At 46.4% G+C, this 15,660-nt stretch overlaps 1 protein-coding gene across 2 annotated transcripts in view; it reads left to right on the top strand.

The window, feature by feature from the left end:
* The window catches only part of DPF3 (double PHD fingers 3), a 305,729-nt gene extending 291,630 nt beyond the window's left edge, over nt 1–14,099 (top strand). Inside the window, exons 9-11 of one of the 2 annotated variants that reach the window (XM_029072157.2) lie at nt 5,739–5,851; nt 12,418–12,499; nt 13,599–14,099. In XM_029072157.2, the coding sequence (XP_028927990.1) occupies nt 5,739–5,851; nt 12,418–12,499; nt 13,599–13,669 (266 nt within the window). In that variant the 3' untranslated portion in view covers nt 13,670–14,099. Of the gene's footprint in view, nt 1–5,738; nt 5,852–12,417; nt 12,500–13,598 lie in introns of those variants that run through there. The other variant, XR_003762040.2, reaches the window with a different exon arrangement.
* The last annotated feature ends 1,561 nt before the right edge of the window (nt 14,100–15,660 follow it).

The raw sequence follows: 15,660 nt of genomic DNA, 5'->3' as shown, positions 1-15,660 counted from the left end.
CTGGGGTAGGTACGAGCTATTCAGGCCATGTCCCTCATGGGGCTCACAGTCTTAATCCCCATTTTACCAGATGAGGTAACTCAGGCCCAGAAAAGTCAAGTGACTTGCCCAAGGTCCCAAAACAAAATAGAACCCAGCTCCTTCTGACTCCCAGGCCTGCCTCTCCACAATCCTGGAAAGACTGTGCTCTTCTCTATTTCTCCCAGTTCTTTGCTCATTCTTCTTGACTGTAGCCTGACATAGTGGCCCCTAAAAATGCTGAAGTTGGAAGTTTTGATCTGTCCCATGTCTGTCACGTGGACGAACCTCTTCAAGTGATGAATGTCAATTTCCCTTCCTGAAAATCATGGTGAATTTGCCCTGTGTCTGTCACTGTTAGGTTGTGAGGAAAATGTATAAATGTATAATGTATGTATGTTTAAAGCATGATGCTTCTGGGTAAGAGGGGTCATTGGCATGACACAATGACCCCAAGGAAGAAGAGAACCAGTGTGGCCTAATGGATAGAGCATGGGAATGGGATTCAGAAGCTCCTGGGTTCTAATCCTGCCTCTACCACTTGTCTGCTAGATGACTTTGAGCAAATCATTTCATTTCTCTGAGCCTCACTCACCTGTAAAATGGGGATTAAGACTGTGAACTCCATGTGGGACATGGCCTGTGTCCAACCTGACTAGCCTGTATCTAGCCTGTATCTATTAGTACTTAATAGAAGCCACAAAAAAAGGAACAATCAATTGATCAATTGTACTTATTGAGTGCTTACTATGTGCAGAACAGATTCTAGACTGTAAGCTCATTGTGAGCAGGGAATGTGTCTACTAACTCTGTTTCTCTCCCAAGGGCTTAATCCAGTGCTCTGCACTCAGTAGGGGCTCAATAAATATGAGTGATTGTACTAATTGCTTGGGAGAGTAAAATATAAGAGAGTTGGTAGGAAGTGGAACTAAACTCTAAACCTGCCCCTTCTATCAATTCATCAGTGGTATTTGGTGGACTGTGTCCAACCTGATTTGCTGGTACCCACCCCAGTGCTTAGTACGGTGTCTGCCACAGAGTAAGCACTTATTAAATACCACATTTATAATTTATTGAGTGCTTACTGTGTGCAGAGTGCTATACTGAGCAATTGGGAAAGATAGAGGTGGTAGAAGGGAAGGAGGGAAGGAAGGAAGGGAGGGAGAAAGAAGAAAGACAAGGAGAGAGAAAGATAAGGGGAGAGAAAGGCATTGAGGGAGAAAGACAAGGAGAGAAAGAGAGAGAGACACAAAGGGATAAAGAAAGAGAGAAAAAATCACGTTTGCTCTGGGGTCAGAGATTGTGCACCAGAGAACAACATAGCCTAGTGGAAACCACAAATTCCTGGAAGTCAGTGGACCAGGGTCGTGATCCCTCCTCTGCCAATTGCTTGCTGTGTGACCACGGGCAAGTCATTTCATATCTCTGTGCCTCAGTTTCCTCATCTGTATAATGGGGATTCAATACCCTATCTCCCTCCTATTTAGAGTGGGAGCCCCATGTGGAACAGGGACTGTGTCTGACTTGATAAACTTTGTATCTATCCTAGTACTGGACACATAGTAAATGCTTAACAAATACTATCAGAATAATGAGAGCAAGGGGAATAAAGTACCTTCAAGAGGCAAGCAACAGCAGTTTTGCATATTGATTATTTTTATGCAAATCTATTTGGTTTGTTAATTTTTTTCCATGCCCATGCAACCCTGCTCTCTCTTATTTTATTTGCTAAGCCCTTACTATATGCCAGGTAATATACTAAGCTCTGGGTAGATACAAGATAGTCAAGTTGGACATAGCCCCTGTCCCACATGGGGCTCACAGCCTTAATGCTCAGAATGTGTCAGTTTATTGTTATAGTGTACTCTTCCAAGCACTTAGTACAGTACTTGCATACAGTAAACACCCAACAAATATGATTGAATTAATTTTACAGATGGGATAACTGAGGCCCAGAGAAGGGAAGTGACTTGCCCAAGGCCAACCAGCAGGCAAGTGGTGGAGCCAGAATTAGAACCCAGGTCCTTCTGACTCCCAGGTCTGTTCTCTATCCCAGGGCCCACTGGTTGTCATTCCTGGAAAAGGATGAGGGAGTAATAACCTCTGCCAGTAGTCGATCTTTGAACTGGTTTTTCAAGTGCGGAGGTCTGGCCCAAGACACACCATGTGTGAAATCCTTCCACTCCAGACTTCTGAGTCCAAGAACCAGTTTGCCTCTGATTCCATTCCAAGCCTCACACCTTGAGACGTTGCAGATCACCTCACGACAACTTGGGATGATGTCTGAGAGATATCCCAATGAAGGGGATGTTGCAGGTTGTCTCAGGTCAACTGACACCCAAGAGAAATCCTGATGTAGGAGTCTCTGAGCCGTTTTTGTGTGGTGCCGTGTGTGGTTTTTTGGGGGTTTCGTTTTTTTTTCTAACAGGAAGTTGTTGTTTTTTTTCTTTCTCAGCACAAGCACAACTTTATGGGGGATGAATATGGCTTGAACTTGTGAAGCTTTAGGATCCAAGATTCTCATGTCGGTTAAGGGAGGCTTCCCCGCTCTCATAAAAATGATGAGAAGCAGCATGGGCTAGTAGATAGAGCATGGCCTGAGAGTCAGAAGGTCATGGGTTAGAGTTAGTGGCTTTGTCACGTGTCTGCTTTGTGACCATGGGCAAGTCAGTTCACTTCTCTGTGCCGCAGTTCCCTCATCTGTAAAATGGGGATTAAGACTGTAAGCCCTATGTGGGACAGGCACTGTGTCCAACCTGATTATCTTGTATCTTCCTCAGATCTTAGAACAGTACCTGGCATATAGTAAGAGCTTAACACATGCCATAATAATAATAATTATTATTATCCAGAATGGGTTTTTTTGAATGCTATTTCTGAAGTGCTTACTACATGCCAGGCACTGAACTAAGCACTGCGGTGAGTACAAGCTAATCAGACACAGTCCAAGTCTTACATGGGGCTTAAATCTTAATCACCATTTTATGGATGAGGTCACTGAGGCACAAAAAGTGCAGTAACTTGCCCATGGTCACAGAGCAGACGAGTGGCAGATCCAGGATTAGAACCCAGGTCCTTCTGACTTCCAGGCCCAGGCTCTATCCACTAGACCATGCTGCTTCTCAATGTTACACATGCTTTGGAATGTTACCCCAGAATAGTTCAAGCATCTGTAATTTTGAAGAAACCGTGGGCAGAGGTGGTGGCCCATGTTGGAGTGAGGGGAGAAGAACTGGGGATCCATCAGCATCCCCTGCTCTCTGTTCTTTTTTATGGTATTTAAGCGTTTACTATATGTCACACACTGTTCTAAGAACTGGGGTAGGTACACATTAATCAGGTCGGACACAGTCCCTGTCTAAGTAGGAGGAAGAACCAGGTTTCCCCATTTTGAGGTTGAGGTAACTGTGGCCCAGAGAAGTGAGAAGATTTGCTCAAGATCACATAGCAGACAAGTGATGGAGTAGGATTTGAACCCAGGTCCTCTTATGCCTGTCAGGCAAGTCTGTCTCCTGCAGGGGTCTCTAGATCTCAGGGGTGAGCAGGCACTTGGTATTTGTTCAGCACTTACCATGTGCCAGGCACTGTACTAAGCGCTGGGGTAGATACAAGCTAATCAGTTTGGACATCGTCTCTGTCCCACATGAGCCTCATAGTTTTAATCCCCATTTTATAGATGAGGGGACTGAGGCACAGAGAAGTTAAGTGACATGCCCTAGATCACTTACAGCAGAAAAATGGCAGAGTCGGGTTTAGAACCCAGGTCCTAACGACTCCCAGGACCATGCTCTGTCCACACTGCTTTTTGAACTCTATGCCATTTGGGGATCAAGGCTGCTGTTCATCGCCTCATCTTCCTGTGTCATTCATTCATTCATTCATTCATTCATTCATTCATATTTATTGAGCACTTACTTTGTGCAAAGCACTGTACTAAGCACTTGGGGGAGTACAATATAACAATAAACAGGCGGGGCAACTGCTGACCAAGGGTAACTCTCAGTATGGGTTGCAACATGGGGCTCTCTTCTCTCCTCTTTCCCTTCACCTAAGGGTGACCCTGTCATTTGCTTTGCAGGCATAAATGTAATGTGGGCAAGGATGTGTCTGTTGATAGTTATATTATCCTCTCCTAAGCGCTTAGTACAGTGCTCTGTACACAGTAAGTGCTCAATAAATACAATTGACTGGTAGTAACGATAGCGGCCTTCCCTGATGAAGCCCTCTCTTTTCTCTCCTCCCACTCCCTTCTGTGTCACCTGACTTGCTCCCTTTGTTCTTCTCCCCCTCAACCCCACAGCACTTATGTCCATATCTGTCATTTATTTATTTATATCAACGTCTGCTTCTTGGCCTTTAGATGCTAAGCTTATTGGTGGCAGGGAATAATGTCTGCTCATTGTTTTGTTGTCCTCTCCCAAATACTTAGTACAGTGTTCTGCACACAGTACTCAATAAATATGAATGAATGAATGAATGAATGAATACAAAGGTGGGAATGAGGCACAGACCAATCCATTGCCTCTGGGCTCCTATTTTGCTCTCCCTGTTGTTCTCCTTCCACTTTCTATTCTCTTATTTCCATTATATCCAACAGGCGATTACTCTCCCCGTCTGTAAAGCCTTACTGAAGTCTCATCTCCTCCATGAGGCTTTCCCTGACTGAGCCCTCATTTTTTCTACTCTCACTCCCTTCTGCATCACCATGACTTGCTGCCTTTATTTAACCCCCCTCCCGGCCCCATAGCACTTGAATGATTGATTGATTGATGCTTGCTGAGAGGCCAGGCAGTTTTGGTGGCTTCAGGAATGTTAGGAGAATCTTCAGTTAAAAGTCAACCCTCCTTCTTGTCCCCATTTGTAGTTCTTGGGACATGGAAAGTGCTTAAAAGTACCATAATAATAATACTTCATTTGTACCTACCCCAGTGCTTAGAACAGTATTTGACACATAGTAAGCGGTTAATAAATATTGAATTTTAGAGAAGCAGCATGGCCTAATGGATACAGCTCAGGCTTGGGAGTCAGAAGGACCTGGGTTCTCATCCCGCTCCTCCACTTGTCTGCTGTGTGACCATAGGCAAGTCAATTAACTTCTCTGGGCCTCAGTTTCCTCATTTGTAAAATGGAGATGAAGACTGTGAGCCCCATGTGGGTCAGGGATTGTGTCTAAACGATTTTGCTTGTATCCACCCCAATGCCTAGTTGAGTGCCTGGCATGTAGTAAGTGCTTAACAAATATGATACTAGTAATATATACTATATGATAATATATAATAACGATATGATAAGAATATTGTAATATATCGTTATATATCATACAATATCCTACATAATATGTTATATAATAGAATAATATAATGTGATAATGGTGACATATACAATGTAAAATTATAATAATAAAATAATATGTAATTATATTTATCAGGTCCTTGAATGCATCCTGTTTCTATACCCTCCCCAACTCTTTCCTAGACAAAGGAGTGGTCAAACCAAAGAGAAATGTTGAATGAATTGATTATTCCTTTTCATTCATTCATTTAATGATATTTATTGAGCACTGACTATGTGCAGAGCACTGCACTAAGGGCTTGGGAGAGTACAATACAACAATAAGCAGACACATTCTCTTCCCACCACGACACTTTTTTCCTCTCTTACTGGTCACTGGCCTGGATCTCTGCCCCTGGTGACCACTACTATTCTGGCTTCCCTCCCAGGTCATCCCACCTGTCTGCAGTTCACCCTGAACATGACCGAAGCCGTCAAAACCTACAAGTGGCAGTGCATCGAATGCAAATCCTGCATCCTCTGCGGCACCTCAGAGAATGACGTGAGTCTGCTGTCCTTCTTACTCCATCAGTGGTATTCCCTGAGCGCTTACCGTGTACCGGGCACTGGACTAAGCACTTGGGAGAACCCAGTAGAATGGAGTTGGGAGACATATTTTCCTTCATTCATTCAATCGTATTTACTGAGCATTACTGTGTACAAAGCTCCGTCCTAAGTACTTGAAGAGTACAATACAACAATAAACTGACAAGTTCCCTGCCCACAACGAGCTTACAGTCTAGAGCTTACAGGGGAAGCAGCAAGGTGAAGTGGATAGAGCACAGGTCTGGTCATGGGTTCTAGCACCAGCTCCGCCACTACTCTGCTGTGTGCCCTTAAGCAAGTCACTTCACTTCTCTGTGCCCCAGTTACCTCATCTGTAAAATGGGGATAGAGATTGTGAAACCTATGCGGGACAGAGACTGCGTCCAACCCTATTGGCTTGTATCCACCCCAGCACATAGTAAGTGCTTAAGAAATATGTTATTATTATTATTATTAATATAGGAAGTTCCCCCTCACACTGCCCATCAGACTGGGCAAACCAGGTCCCTAAATCCATCAGTGATATTTACTGAGGGCTTACTGTGTGATGAGCCTGGACTATGCACTCGGAAGAGTACAGTATAGAGGAGTTGGTAGACATATTCCCTGCCCAAAACAATCAGAGGTATTTATTGAGTGCTTACTGTGTGCAGACCAACGTACTAAGCGCTCAGGGAAGTACAGTATAATGGAGTTGGTAGACATGTTCCCTGCCAACAACAATCAAAAGGTTTCTTTTCTTTGAGCACTTATTGTGTTCAGAGCACCATATTAAACACTTGGGAGAGTACAATATGACTATAAAATAGTCACATTCCCTGCCCACAATGAGCCTACAGTTTAGAGGGGGAGACAGATATTAATAGAAATAAATGAATGACAGACATAAGTACTGTGGGGTTGAAGGAGGGATGAAAGGATGCAAATCCAAGTGCAAGGGTGATTTAGAAGGGAGTGGGAGTAGAGGAAATGAGAATTTTTTAGTCAGGGAAGGCCTCTAGGAGGAGATCGCCTTCAATAAGGCTTTGAAGGAGGGGAGAGTTAAAGTCTGTCTTTTTTTTTTCAATTTGTTAAGCACAGTACTAAACTCTGAGGTAGATACGAGCTAATCAGGTTGGACACAGTCCCTGTCTCACATGGGCCTCACAGTCTTAATCCCCATTTTACAGATGAGGTAACTGAAGCCCAGAGAAGTGAAGTTGACTTGCCCAGGGACACAAGCAGTCAAATGGCAGATTCAGGATTAGAACCCAGTTCCTTCTGATTCCCAGGCCTATGTTCTATCCACTAGGCCAAGCTGCTTCTTTCTGTACGACATGAAGGGATAGGGAATTCAGTGTTTTCCCGCTGGGATAATAGAGTCTGGGTTGGGGGTGGAAATGGGAAAATTGGGGTGGGGGTTGGGAGGTCCTTTCTGAACAGGAAAATCTTCTGCAGAGGTGATTGTCGCCTTGCCTGGTGACAGGTGTAACAATGAGTAGAAGCACTGTCATGGCAGGTGAACCAGAGGACAAAGATGGTTATACCTGGTGATTATCCCATCTTATCTCCAGACTCACTGACTAGTAGATGAGATGAAGTTTTTGCCTAGTGGAAAGAGCCCGGGCCTGGAAGTCGAAGGACCTGAATTCTCATCCCGACTCCGTCACTTGTCTGCTCAGTGACCTTGGACGAATCACTTCACTTCTCTGGGCCTCAGTCACATCCTCAGTAAAATAGGGATAAGAATACCCTTATGGGACAGGGACAGTGACCCACCTGATTAGCTGGCCACAGTAAGCACTTAACGAATGCCATAAAAAGGTTGATTGGAAGGAGGGGGGATGGGGTCCCTATATTTAAAGTCTGGGCACGATAAATCAATCAATGGTATTTATTGAGCACATACTGTTTGCAGAGGACTGTACTAAGTGCTTGGGAGAGTCCCATATAACAGAATCAGCAGACATGTTCCCTGCCCATAATGAGCATGACGGGAACTGAGTCAGGCCATGGATTCAGGTTAGCACTGTCATTCATTCATTCAATTGTATTTGTTGAGCACTTACTGTGTGTAAAGCACTTTACTAAGTGCTTGGGTGAGTACACTTTATCTCTCCCCATCTCCAGCCAAACTGACAAGGTCACCACCCTCACTGAGAAGGCCAACATCTGCCTTGGTTTTAGTTGGTCACACAATTAAAGTCTAGAATATCCTGTTGGATGTAAAAATCAGGCCCTAGTGGACAGAGCCTGGGCCTGGGAATCACAAGGACCTGGGTTCCAATCCTGGCTCTGCCACTTGTCTGTTGTGTGACCTTGGACTAGTCACTTCACTTCTCTGGGCCTCAGTCATCTCATCCATCAATTGTGGTATTTGTTAAGCGCTTACTATATGCAAAGCACTGTTCTAAGCGCTGGGGGATACAAGGTGAATAGGTTGTCCCACGTGGGGCTCACAGTTTTAGTCCCCATTTGACAGATGAGGTAACAGGCACAGAGAAGTGAAGCGACTTGCCCGAGGTCACACAGCTGACTAGCGGCAGAGCCGGGATTAGAACCAGTGACCTCTGACTCCCAAGCCCCCGCTCTTTCCACCGAGCCACGCTGCTTCTCACATAAAACAGAGCTAAGACTGTGAGCTCCATGTGGGACAAGGACTGTGTCAAACCTGATTAGCTTGTTTCTACCCCAGTGCTTAATACAATGCCTGGCAGGTAGTAAGTGCTTAACAAATACCATAAAAAAAAGGAGATGGGCATGATAATCAACCAGTCAATAGTATGTTCTGAGTATTGATTAAGTGTTTGGGGAAGTCCAATGTCAGAATTAGCAGACACGTTCCCTGCTCGTAGCAAGCATGATGGGAATTGAGTCAGGCCGTGGATACACATGGGCCCAGGTGGTTATCCCGCCCCATCTCCAGCCACACTGACAGGGTCACCACTCACCTTGGTTTCTCTAGAGCTCCCAATTTTAAGTCTAGAATGTCCTGTTGGATGTAAAAATCATGCCCTGGTGGCTAGACCCTGGGCCTGGGAGTCAGAGGGAACTGGGTTGATTCATTCATTTATTCAATCGTATTTACTGAGTGCTTATTGTGTGCAGAGCACTGTACTAAGCACTTGGGAAACTACAAGAGAACAATAAAAAGACAAATTCCCTGCCCACAATGAGCTGACAATCTAGAGGGAAGCTCATATCTACCTCAGCGCTTACTACAGTACCTGGCACATAACAAGCACTTAACGATTTCTATTAAAAAAAATCAACCATATTTATTGAGCACTTACTGAGTGCAGAAGACTATACTAAGTGCTTGGGAAAGCACAATATAGCATATATGATAGACACATTCCCTGCCTTCAATGAGCTTACAGTCTAGCCCTCTCTTTGACTTCAGGCAAGTTGCTCAACTTCTTTGTGCCTCAGTTTCCTCATTGGTAAAATGGGGAAAAAATACTTTTTCATTATCCTACTTAGATTGTGGCCCCATTGTGGGATGAGGATTGGGTCCAGCCTGATTACCTTGCATGTGCCCCAGCCCTTATCATTGTTATTGCTATTATCAATATTGTTATCATTTTATTATATTTATTAAGCACTTTCTATGCATCAAGTAATGTACTAAGCTCTGGGGTAGATCCAAATTAAACAAGTTGGGCATATTTATTCATTCATTCATTCATTCATTCATTCATTCATTCATTCAATCGTATTTATTGAGCACTTACTGTGTGCAGAGCACTGTACCAAGTGCTTTGAAAGTACAATTAGGCAACAGAGACAATCCCTGCCCAACAACAGGCTCACATTCTAGAAGGGAGGAGACAGACAACAAAACCAAAAATATCAAGTAAACAGGCATCAATAGCATCAATATAAATATGTAGGATTATAGACAAATACACACAATTAATAAAATAAATAGAATAATAAATACGTACATATATACTAAAGTGCTGTGGAGTTGGGTGGGGAGGGGAATAGAGCAGAGGGAGGGAGTCGGGGCAATGGGAAGGGGAGGAGGAGCAGAGGAAAAGGGAGGGTTAGTCTGGGAAGGCCTCCTGAAGGAGGTGAGCTTTCAGTAGGGCTTTGAAGGGGGGAAGTGTGCTACTTTGGTGGCTGGGAGGAGGGAGGGCATTCCAGGTCAGAGGAGGATGTGGGCCAGTGGTTGACAGGGGTACAGGTGAGAACGAGGCACAATGAGGAGGTTAGCGACAGAGGGGTGGAGTGTGCGGGCTGGGCTGTAGAAGGAGAGAAGGGAGGTGAGGCAGGAGGGCCAAGGGGATGGACAGCTTTGAAACCAGTAGTGAGGAGTTTTTGCTGGATATGAAGGTAGATAGGCAACCTTTGGAGATTTTTGAGTAGGTGCGGGGTGACATGCCCAGAGTGTTTCTATAGAAAGATAATCAGGGCAGCAGAGTGAAGTATAGACGGAAGCAGGGAGGGACAGGAGGTTGGGAGATTGGAAAGGATGCTGATGCAGTAATCCAGTCGGGATAGGATGAGTGACTGTACTAACAAGGTAGCGGTTTGGATGGAGAGGAAAGGGTGGATCTTGACGATGATATGAAGGTGAGACAGGCAGGTTTTGGTGACGGATTGGTTGTGTGGGGTGAATGAGAGAGTGGAGTCAAGGATGACACCGAGGTTGTAGGCTTGTGAGATGAGAAGGATGGTAGTGCCATCCAAAGTGATGGGAAAATCAGGGAGAGGACAGGGTTTGGGAGGGAAGATAAGGAGCTCAGTCTTCGACTTATTGAGTTTTAGGCGGCGGGAGTGGGGCTTACTGTCTAAGTAGGAGGGATAGCACGTACCGAATTCTCATTTTACAGTTGAGGAGACTGAGGCACAGAGGAGTGATGTGACTTGTCCAAGAACACACAGTGAGCACTTAGCAACATCAGGGATTAGAACCCAGGTCCTTCTCACTCCCAGGCCCGTGCTCTATCCATAGGCAACACTGTTTCTCCTTTATTGAGAGCTTACAGTGTGCAGGGCACTGTACTAAGCACTCGGGAGAGTACAGTATAACAATATAACAGACACATTCCCTGCTTACAATGAGCTTACAGTCTAGAGGGGGAGACAGACATTACTATAAAAAAGTGATGGGTGGGTGCTGTGGGGTTGGGGGGGGGGAATGAAGCATGGAAATTCCAGTGCAAAGGTGACACAGAAGAGAGAGGGAGAAGAGGAAATGAGGGCTTGGCTTAGTCAGGGAAGGCCTCTTGGAGGAGTTGTGCCTTCAATAAAACTTTGAAAGTGGGAAGAGTGATGATCTGTCATATATGAAGAGGGAGGGGGTTCCAGGCAGAGGCAAGACATGGATGAGAGGTTTGTTTAATCCTCTACAGATTGAGGCACTAGGCATTTGAGGAGCAAAGCTGCTTCTTAAGGTGATATGCAAGAGACACAGGGCAACAGAAGCCACTAGGAAGATTACACCATTATCTTTTCACAGTGAGACTCAATCGTGGAATTATAAAACAGATACCAAATGCTGGGCAGACACCAAGGAAAGGAAGGAGGCTTTGTGACATTAATAATAATAATAATAATAGTGATATTTGTTAAGTGCTTACTGTACTGACTGCTGGGGGCAGAGACAAGAAAATCAGGCCCCACTTGGGGCTCACAGTCTAGGTAGGAGAGCAAACAGGTATTGAATCCCCATTTTTCAGTTGAGGGAACTGAGGCTCAGAGAAGTGAAGTGACTTGCTCCAGGTCATACAGCAGACAAGAGGCAGAGCTGGGATGAGAACCTAGGTCCATCTGACTCCCAGGCCTGGGATCTAGCCATGAGGTCACACTGCCACTCAGTTGGCCTCTGTCTCGCTCTCTGAGTGCCCCTAAGGGCTACATGTACCACGTTGCCCATTGCAGGGACCCAAACTGCATTTGCCAAGAAGCCCGAGTTCTCCCTACCCAGACACCCCTTCCTCAGGGGAAATGTAGGCCCAAGGTGGGGAATGGCACCAAGTGGGACACTGGCCAGCAACTCCTGGAGTCCTGGTCACCATCAGTTTTATTGTCAGAGCTAATCTCTCCCTTCCTCTTTCTCCCTCCCTCTCTCCTCTCACTTGCCCCTCCTTCTCTCTCCCTCTCTCTCCCTTCACTCCCCTCTCTCTTCCTCTCTCTCTCCTTACTCCCTTCTCTATCCCTCTCGTCTCTCTTCATCTCTCTCTCTCTCCCTTTCCCTCTCCCTCTCTCCTTGTCTCTCCTTTCCCCTCTCCCCCTCCCTTCTCTCTCCTTTTCTCCTCTCTCTTTTCTCTTTCTCCCTCTCTGTCCCTATTTCTCTCCCCTCTTCCCCCATCTCCCCTCCCTCTGCCCTCTCTCTTCCTTTCTCCCACTCTCTCCCCCCGTCCTTCCCTCTCTCTCTTCCCCATCTCCCTCTCTTTCCTCTCCCCTCTCATTCTCTTTCTATCCCCCCCTTTCCCTCTCTCTCCTCCCTCAACCTCTCCCCCCTTCTCTCCCCCTCCCTCTCTCTCTCCCCCACCCCCTTTTTCCCATTGTCTCCCACCTCCTTTTCTGCCCCAGGACCAGCTGCTGTTCTGTGACGACTGTGACCGTGGCTATCACATGTACTGCTTAAATCCCCCTGTGGCTGAACCTCCGGAAGGTAATGGCCTGTGGAAGTAGACAGGAAAGCTCATGAGGCTATGGAGAAGAATAGCCAACCCGCCAACCCCCGGGGGAGGTGGGGGGAAGGGGAGGGGAGGGAGAGAGACAGCAAAGGGCTTCAGCAGGATGATAGAGCAGGATCCCGACCCCAATCAATCCGTAAATCAATCAATGATATTTACTGAGCACTGTACTAAGTGCTTGGGAGAGTATTTTCCCACAGAGTTGGTAGACACACTCCCTGCCCACAAAGAGATTATAGTACAGAGAGGGAGGCAGACATTAATATAATTCAATAAATTATGGATATTTACGTTTAGTGCTGCGGGGTTGAGGGTGGGGGTGAATATCAAGTGCAAGATCTAAGGGAGAGTATTGGTCTGGAATTTGTTTGTGGGAATATGGCCCAGAGGAAAAATCACTGACTCGGGTTCTAATTTCTGCTCTGCCACTTGCCTGCTGTGTGACCTTGGGAAAATCACTTAATGTCTCTGGGCCTCACTTTGCTCATCGGCAAAATGGGGATTCATGACCTGAACTCCCTCCTGTTTAGACTGTGCGTCCCATATGGTCCAACCTGATTATCTTGAATCTACACCAGCATTTAATACAGCACCGGGCACATAGTAAGCACTGAACAAATACCACAGTGATTATTCATGATGGCAATCTCAGTGTGGGTAGGGAAACCAAAGACTGTCCAGGAAGTTGAGCCTGAAACACAGGGGGCAGGATCCGGCTCTAGGTCAGGGAAATTTGGGCATCCAGTCAGACCAAAAGAATGGGGGAGGCTGAGTGAGCTCGTGGGGTGGTGGAAAACACTGAATGTTGGTTGGTGGATTGGACAGGAAATGAGATGGGGAACCAAAGTTCCAGTATGCTTTGCAGAACACTCACATCCAAGGAAGGGTTTCCCGGAGACCGGGATCATATTCTGCCACCGTGTTGGGGCAAGGCTCAGGGAACTGGGGGCAGGTCATGCCCCTGAATTGAGGGAGAGGGCGATGAGTTGGTTGGGGTGCCTGAAGGTTAGATCCAGCCAGGGCCTGCAGGAAGGCATAGCTCACTAACCCCAGCCTCTTTCTTTTGCTTTGTAGGGAGCTGGAGTTGCCACTTGTGCTGGGAGCTGCTTAAGGAGAAGGCATCCGCCTTTGGGTGCCAGGCCTGAGGGTCTCTGAGGATTGGGGGGAGTTGGGGAGGGGGTATTTCCTCACAGAGAAGCAGTACCACCACACAATCTCCCAACCCCACAAACCCCCACTCCCACATACCGAGACAGAAACACAAACAAAAACAAATGGTCTCAGAGAGACCCGGACACTGGAAAACAAGACACAGTATTTAATCCCCTCCCACGTGTAGCTTTTGCTCTTCAGATGTTCCCCGGCCCCCCACCTTAATTCTCCTAGCTGGAACACACACTTTCCATACAGAAAATCCCCTGCCTTGAGCCGTCCCACCTTCTCCCAGTTCCCATCCCTTTCCTGCTGGCTCCCATAAGAGGGAGAAGCAGTTTCACGGATATCAAACAGTCAGTCTTTTGTGCAGTCTGGTGTTTTTATGTTTCCTTCCTTCCAGATTAAAAGAGCACATCTCTCCCCGATTCCCAGCGTGAAACAATGCTCTCCACTCCAAACTCTCATTGGATGGGATACTCAAGTGATATACTAGATTTAAGGATGTACGTCAGGGAGGAGGCGGGGAGATGGGTGTCGGGGGTACCCCAGAAGCCAGGGATAAAACACTGGGCTTAGTGGAGCTTGAGTTGGCAACTCCTCTGCTTTTTTGTCGCCCCTCAAGATAGCTTCTTTGGGGGTACTAACCCGTGAATCATGTGATTGGATGGTGAGCATTTCTCTAGATAATTGAGGGACTTGAATCCCAGATCACAGGTGACTTCAGGGAAGGAAAAGGGAGGGGGATGGCAGATGGACCTCTGAATGAAAGGTTAAAGAATCTCGTTTCCGACAAGACTGGCATCAGAGTGTGGTTCAGCTCTTCCTGGTAGGACTCCAGTTTGGTGTGAAATTGCGGGTGACCATCAGGTCGGCTGATGCTGATTCACCTCCACAGAGTGTGCACAGGATGGCAAACCAGGAAAGTTTGAAGCGACCCATGAAGGAACCCAGCCATCTTCTGATCCTGGTTGGTCCCGGGACAACAATGTCGATGAGCGTCACCTCCGCAAAAGCGACACAGAATGGGGTCAGTAATAGAACCCCAGAATTGCCAGCTTTGGGAATGACTGGATGCAGGGAATGCACACATCTCTGGGGTTCCAGAGATGACGGTCTTTGGAAGCATCCAGGACAGCCCCCCAAGACGGGTTCAGACAGCCTCCTGAAATCATGGCCCATTCCTGACAAGGGCTTGGAAGATCTGGCACCCAGAGGGTGAGCGTCTCGATGAACTCTGTCTCCCTGCAGGCAGCAGAATCTCCCCAGGTCCAGCCCAAAAAGCCAGTGCTGATTCTAGTTTGCCGATTCTGGAGAATCTCCCACCCCAAGAGTCAGAAATTTTGGCCAGGTGTGGGCCTGGTGTGCTACTGCTTTTGGCGGGATTTCCCGTTACTCATGTTAATTGTTTTCTTCCTGGAGATCAAATGCAGCCTCAACAGAGGGGGCTTTTTTTCCCCCTCCCCCTGCACCTGCCTGTCTGTAGTGCCCCTTGACAAGGGGTGTGTGTCATTCTCCTGGAAAGGAACGTAGACTCGGGTTGAAGAGGCTTGAATCAGGTGGAAATCATATTTTCCCCCCTAGACGTCTTCCCCAGGTTAGAAATTACATCTTTCAGAGGATCAGGCATCGAAGGAGATTATTTTGGAAACTGGCTTCCTCTAGAATTAAGCCCTAACTCACTTCCAGCCTTTTTTTCTCCTGGGACAGTGAACTCAGACTGGTAGCAGGTCACTTTGGGTTTAGGGGTGGGTTGACTTTCTAGTTTCCCTGCACAGCCCCAGATGAAGCTTCTCAATATCTGTGGAAAAGAATTCTTAGTAAAAAAAAAGTTATTCAGATTTTCACTTGAGTTTTGGGACCTAAATAGTGCAGGTGTTTTTGTTTTTTTCCTTTCCATTTTCGAGTTCAAAACATTCTAAACCTAAATTTTGACTACTGTGCGGTGAGTAGCAGCGTGGCCTAATGGAAAGAGCCCGGGCCT

This window comes from Ornithorhynchus anatinus, chromosome 1 (assembly GCF_004115215.2).
Source record: "Ornithorhynchus anatinus isolate Pmale09 chromosome 1, mOrnAna1.pri.v4, whole genome shotgun sequence".
Lineage (NCBI taxonomy): Eukaryota > Metazoa > Chordata > Mammalia > Monotremata > Ornithorhynchidae > Ornithorhynchus > Ornithorhynchus anatinus.
This window is presented reverse-complemented; position numbering and strand designations above follow the sequence as displayed.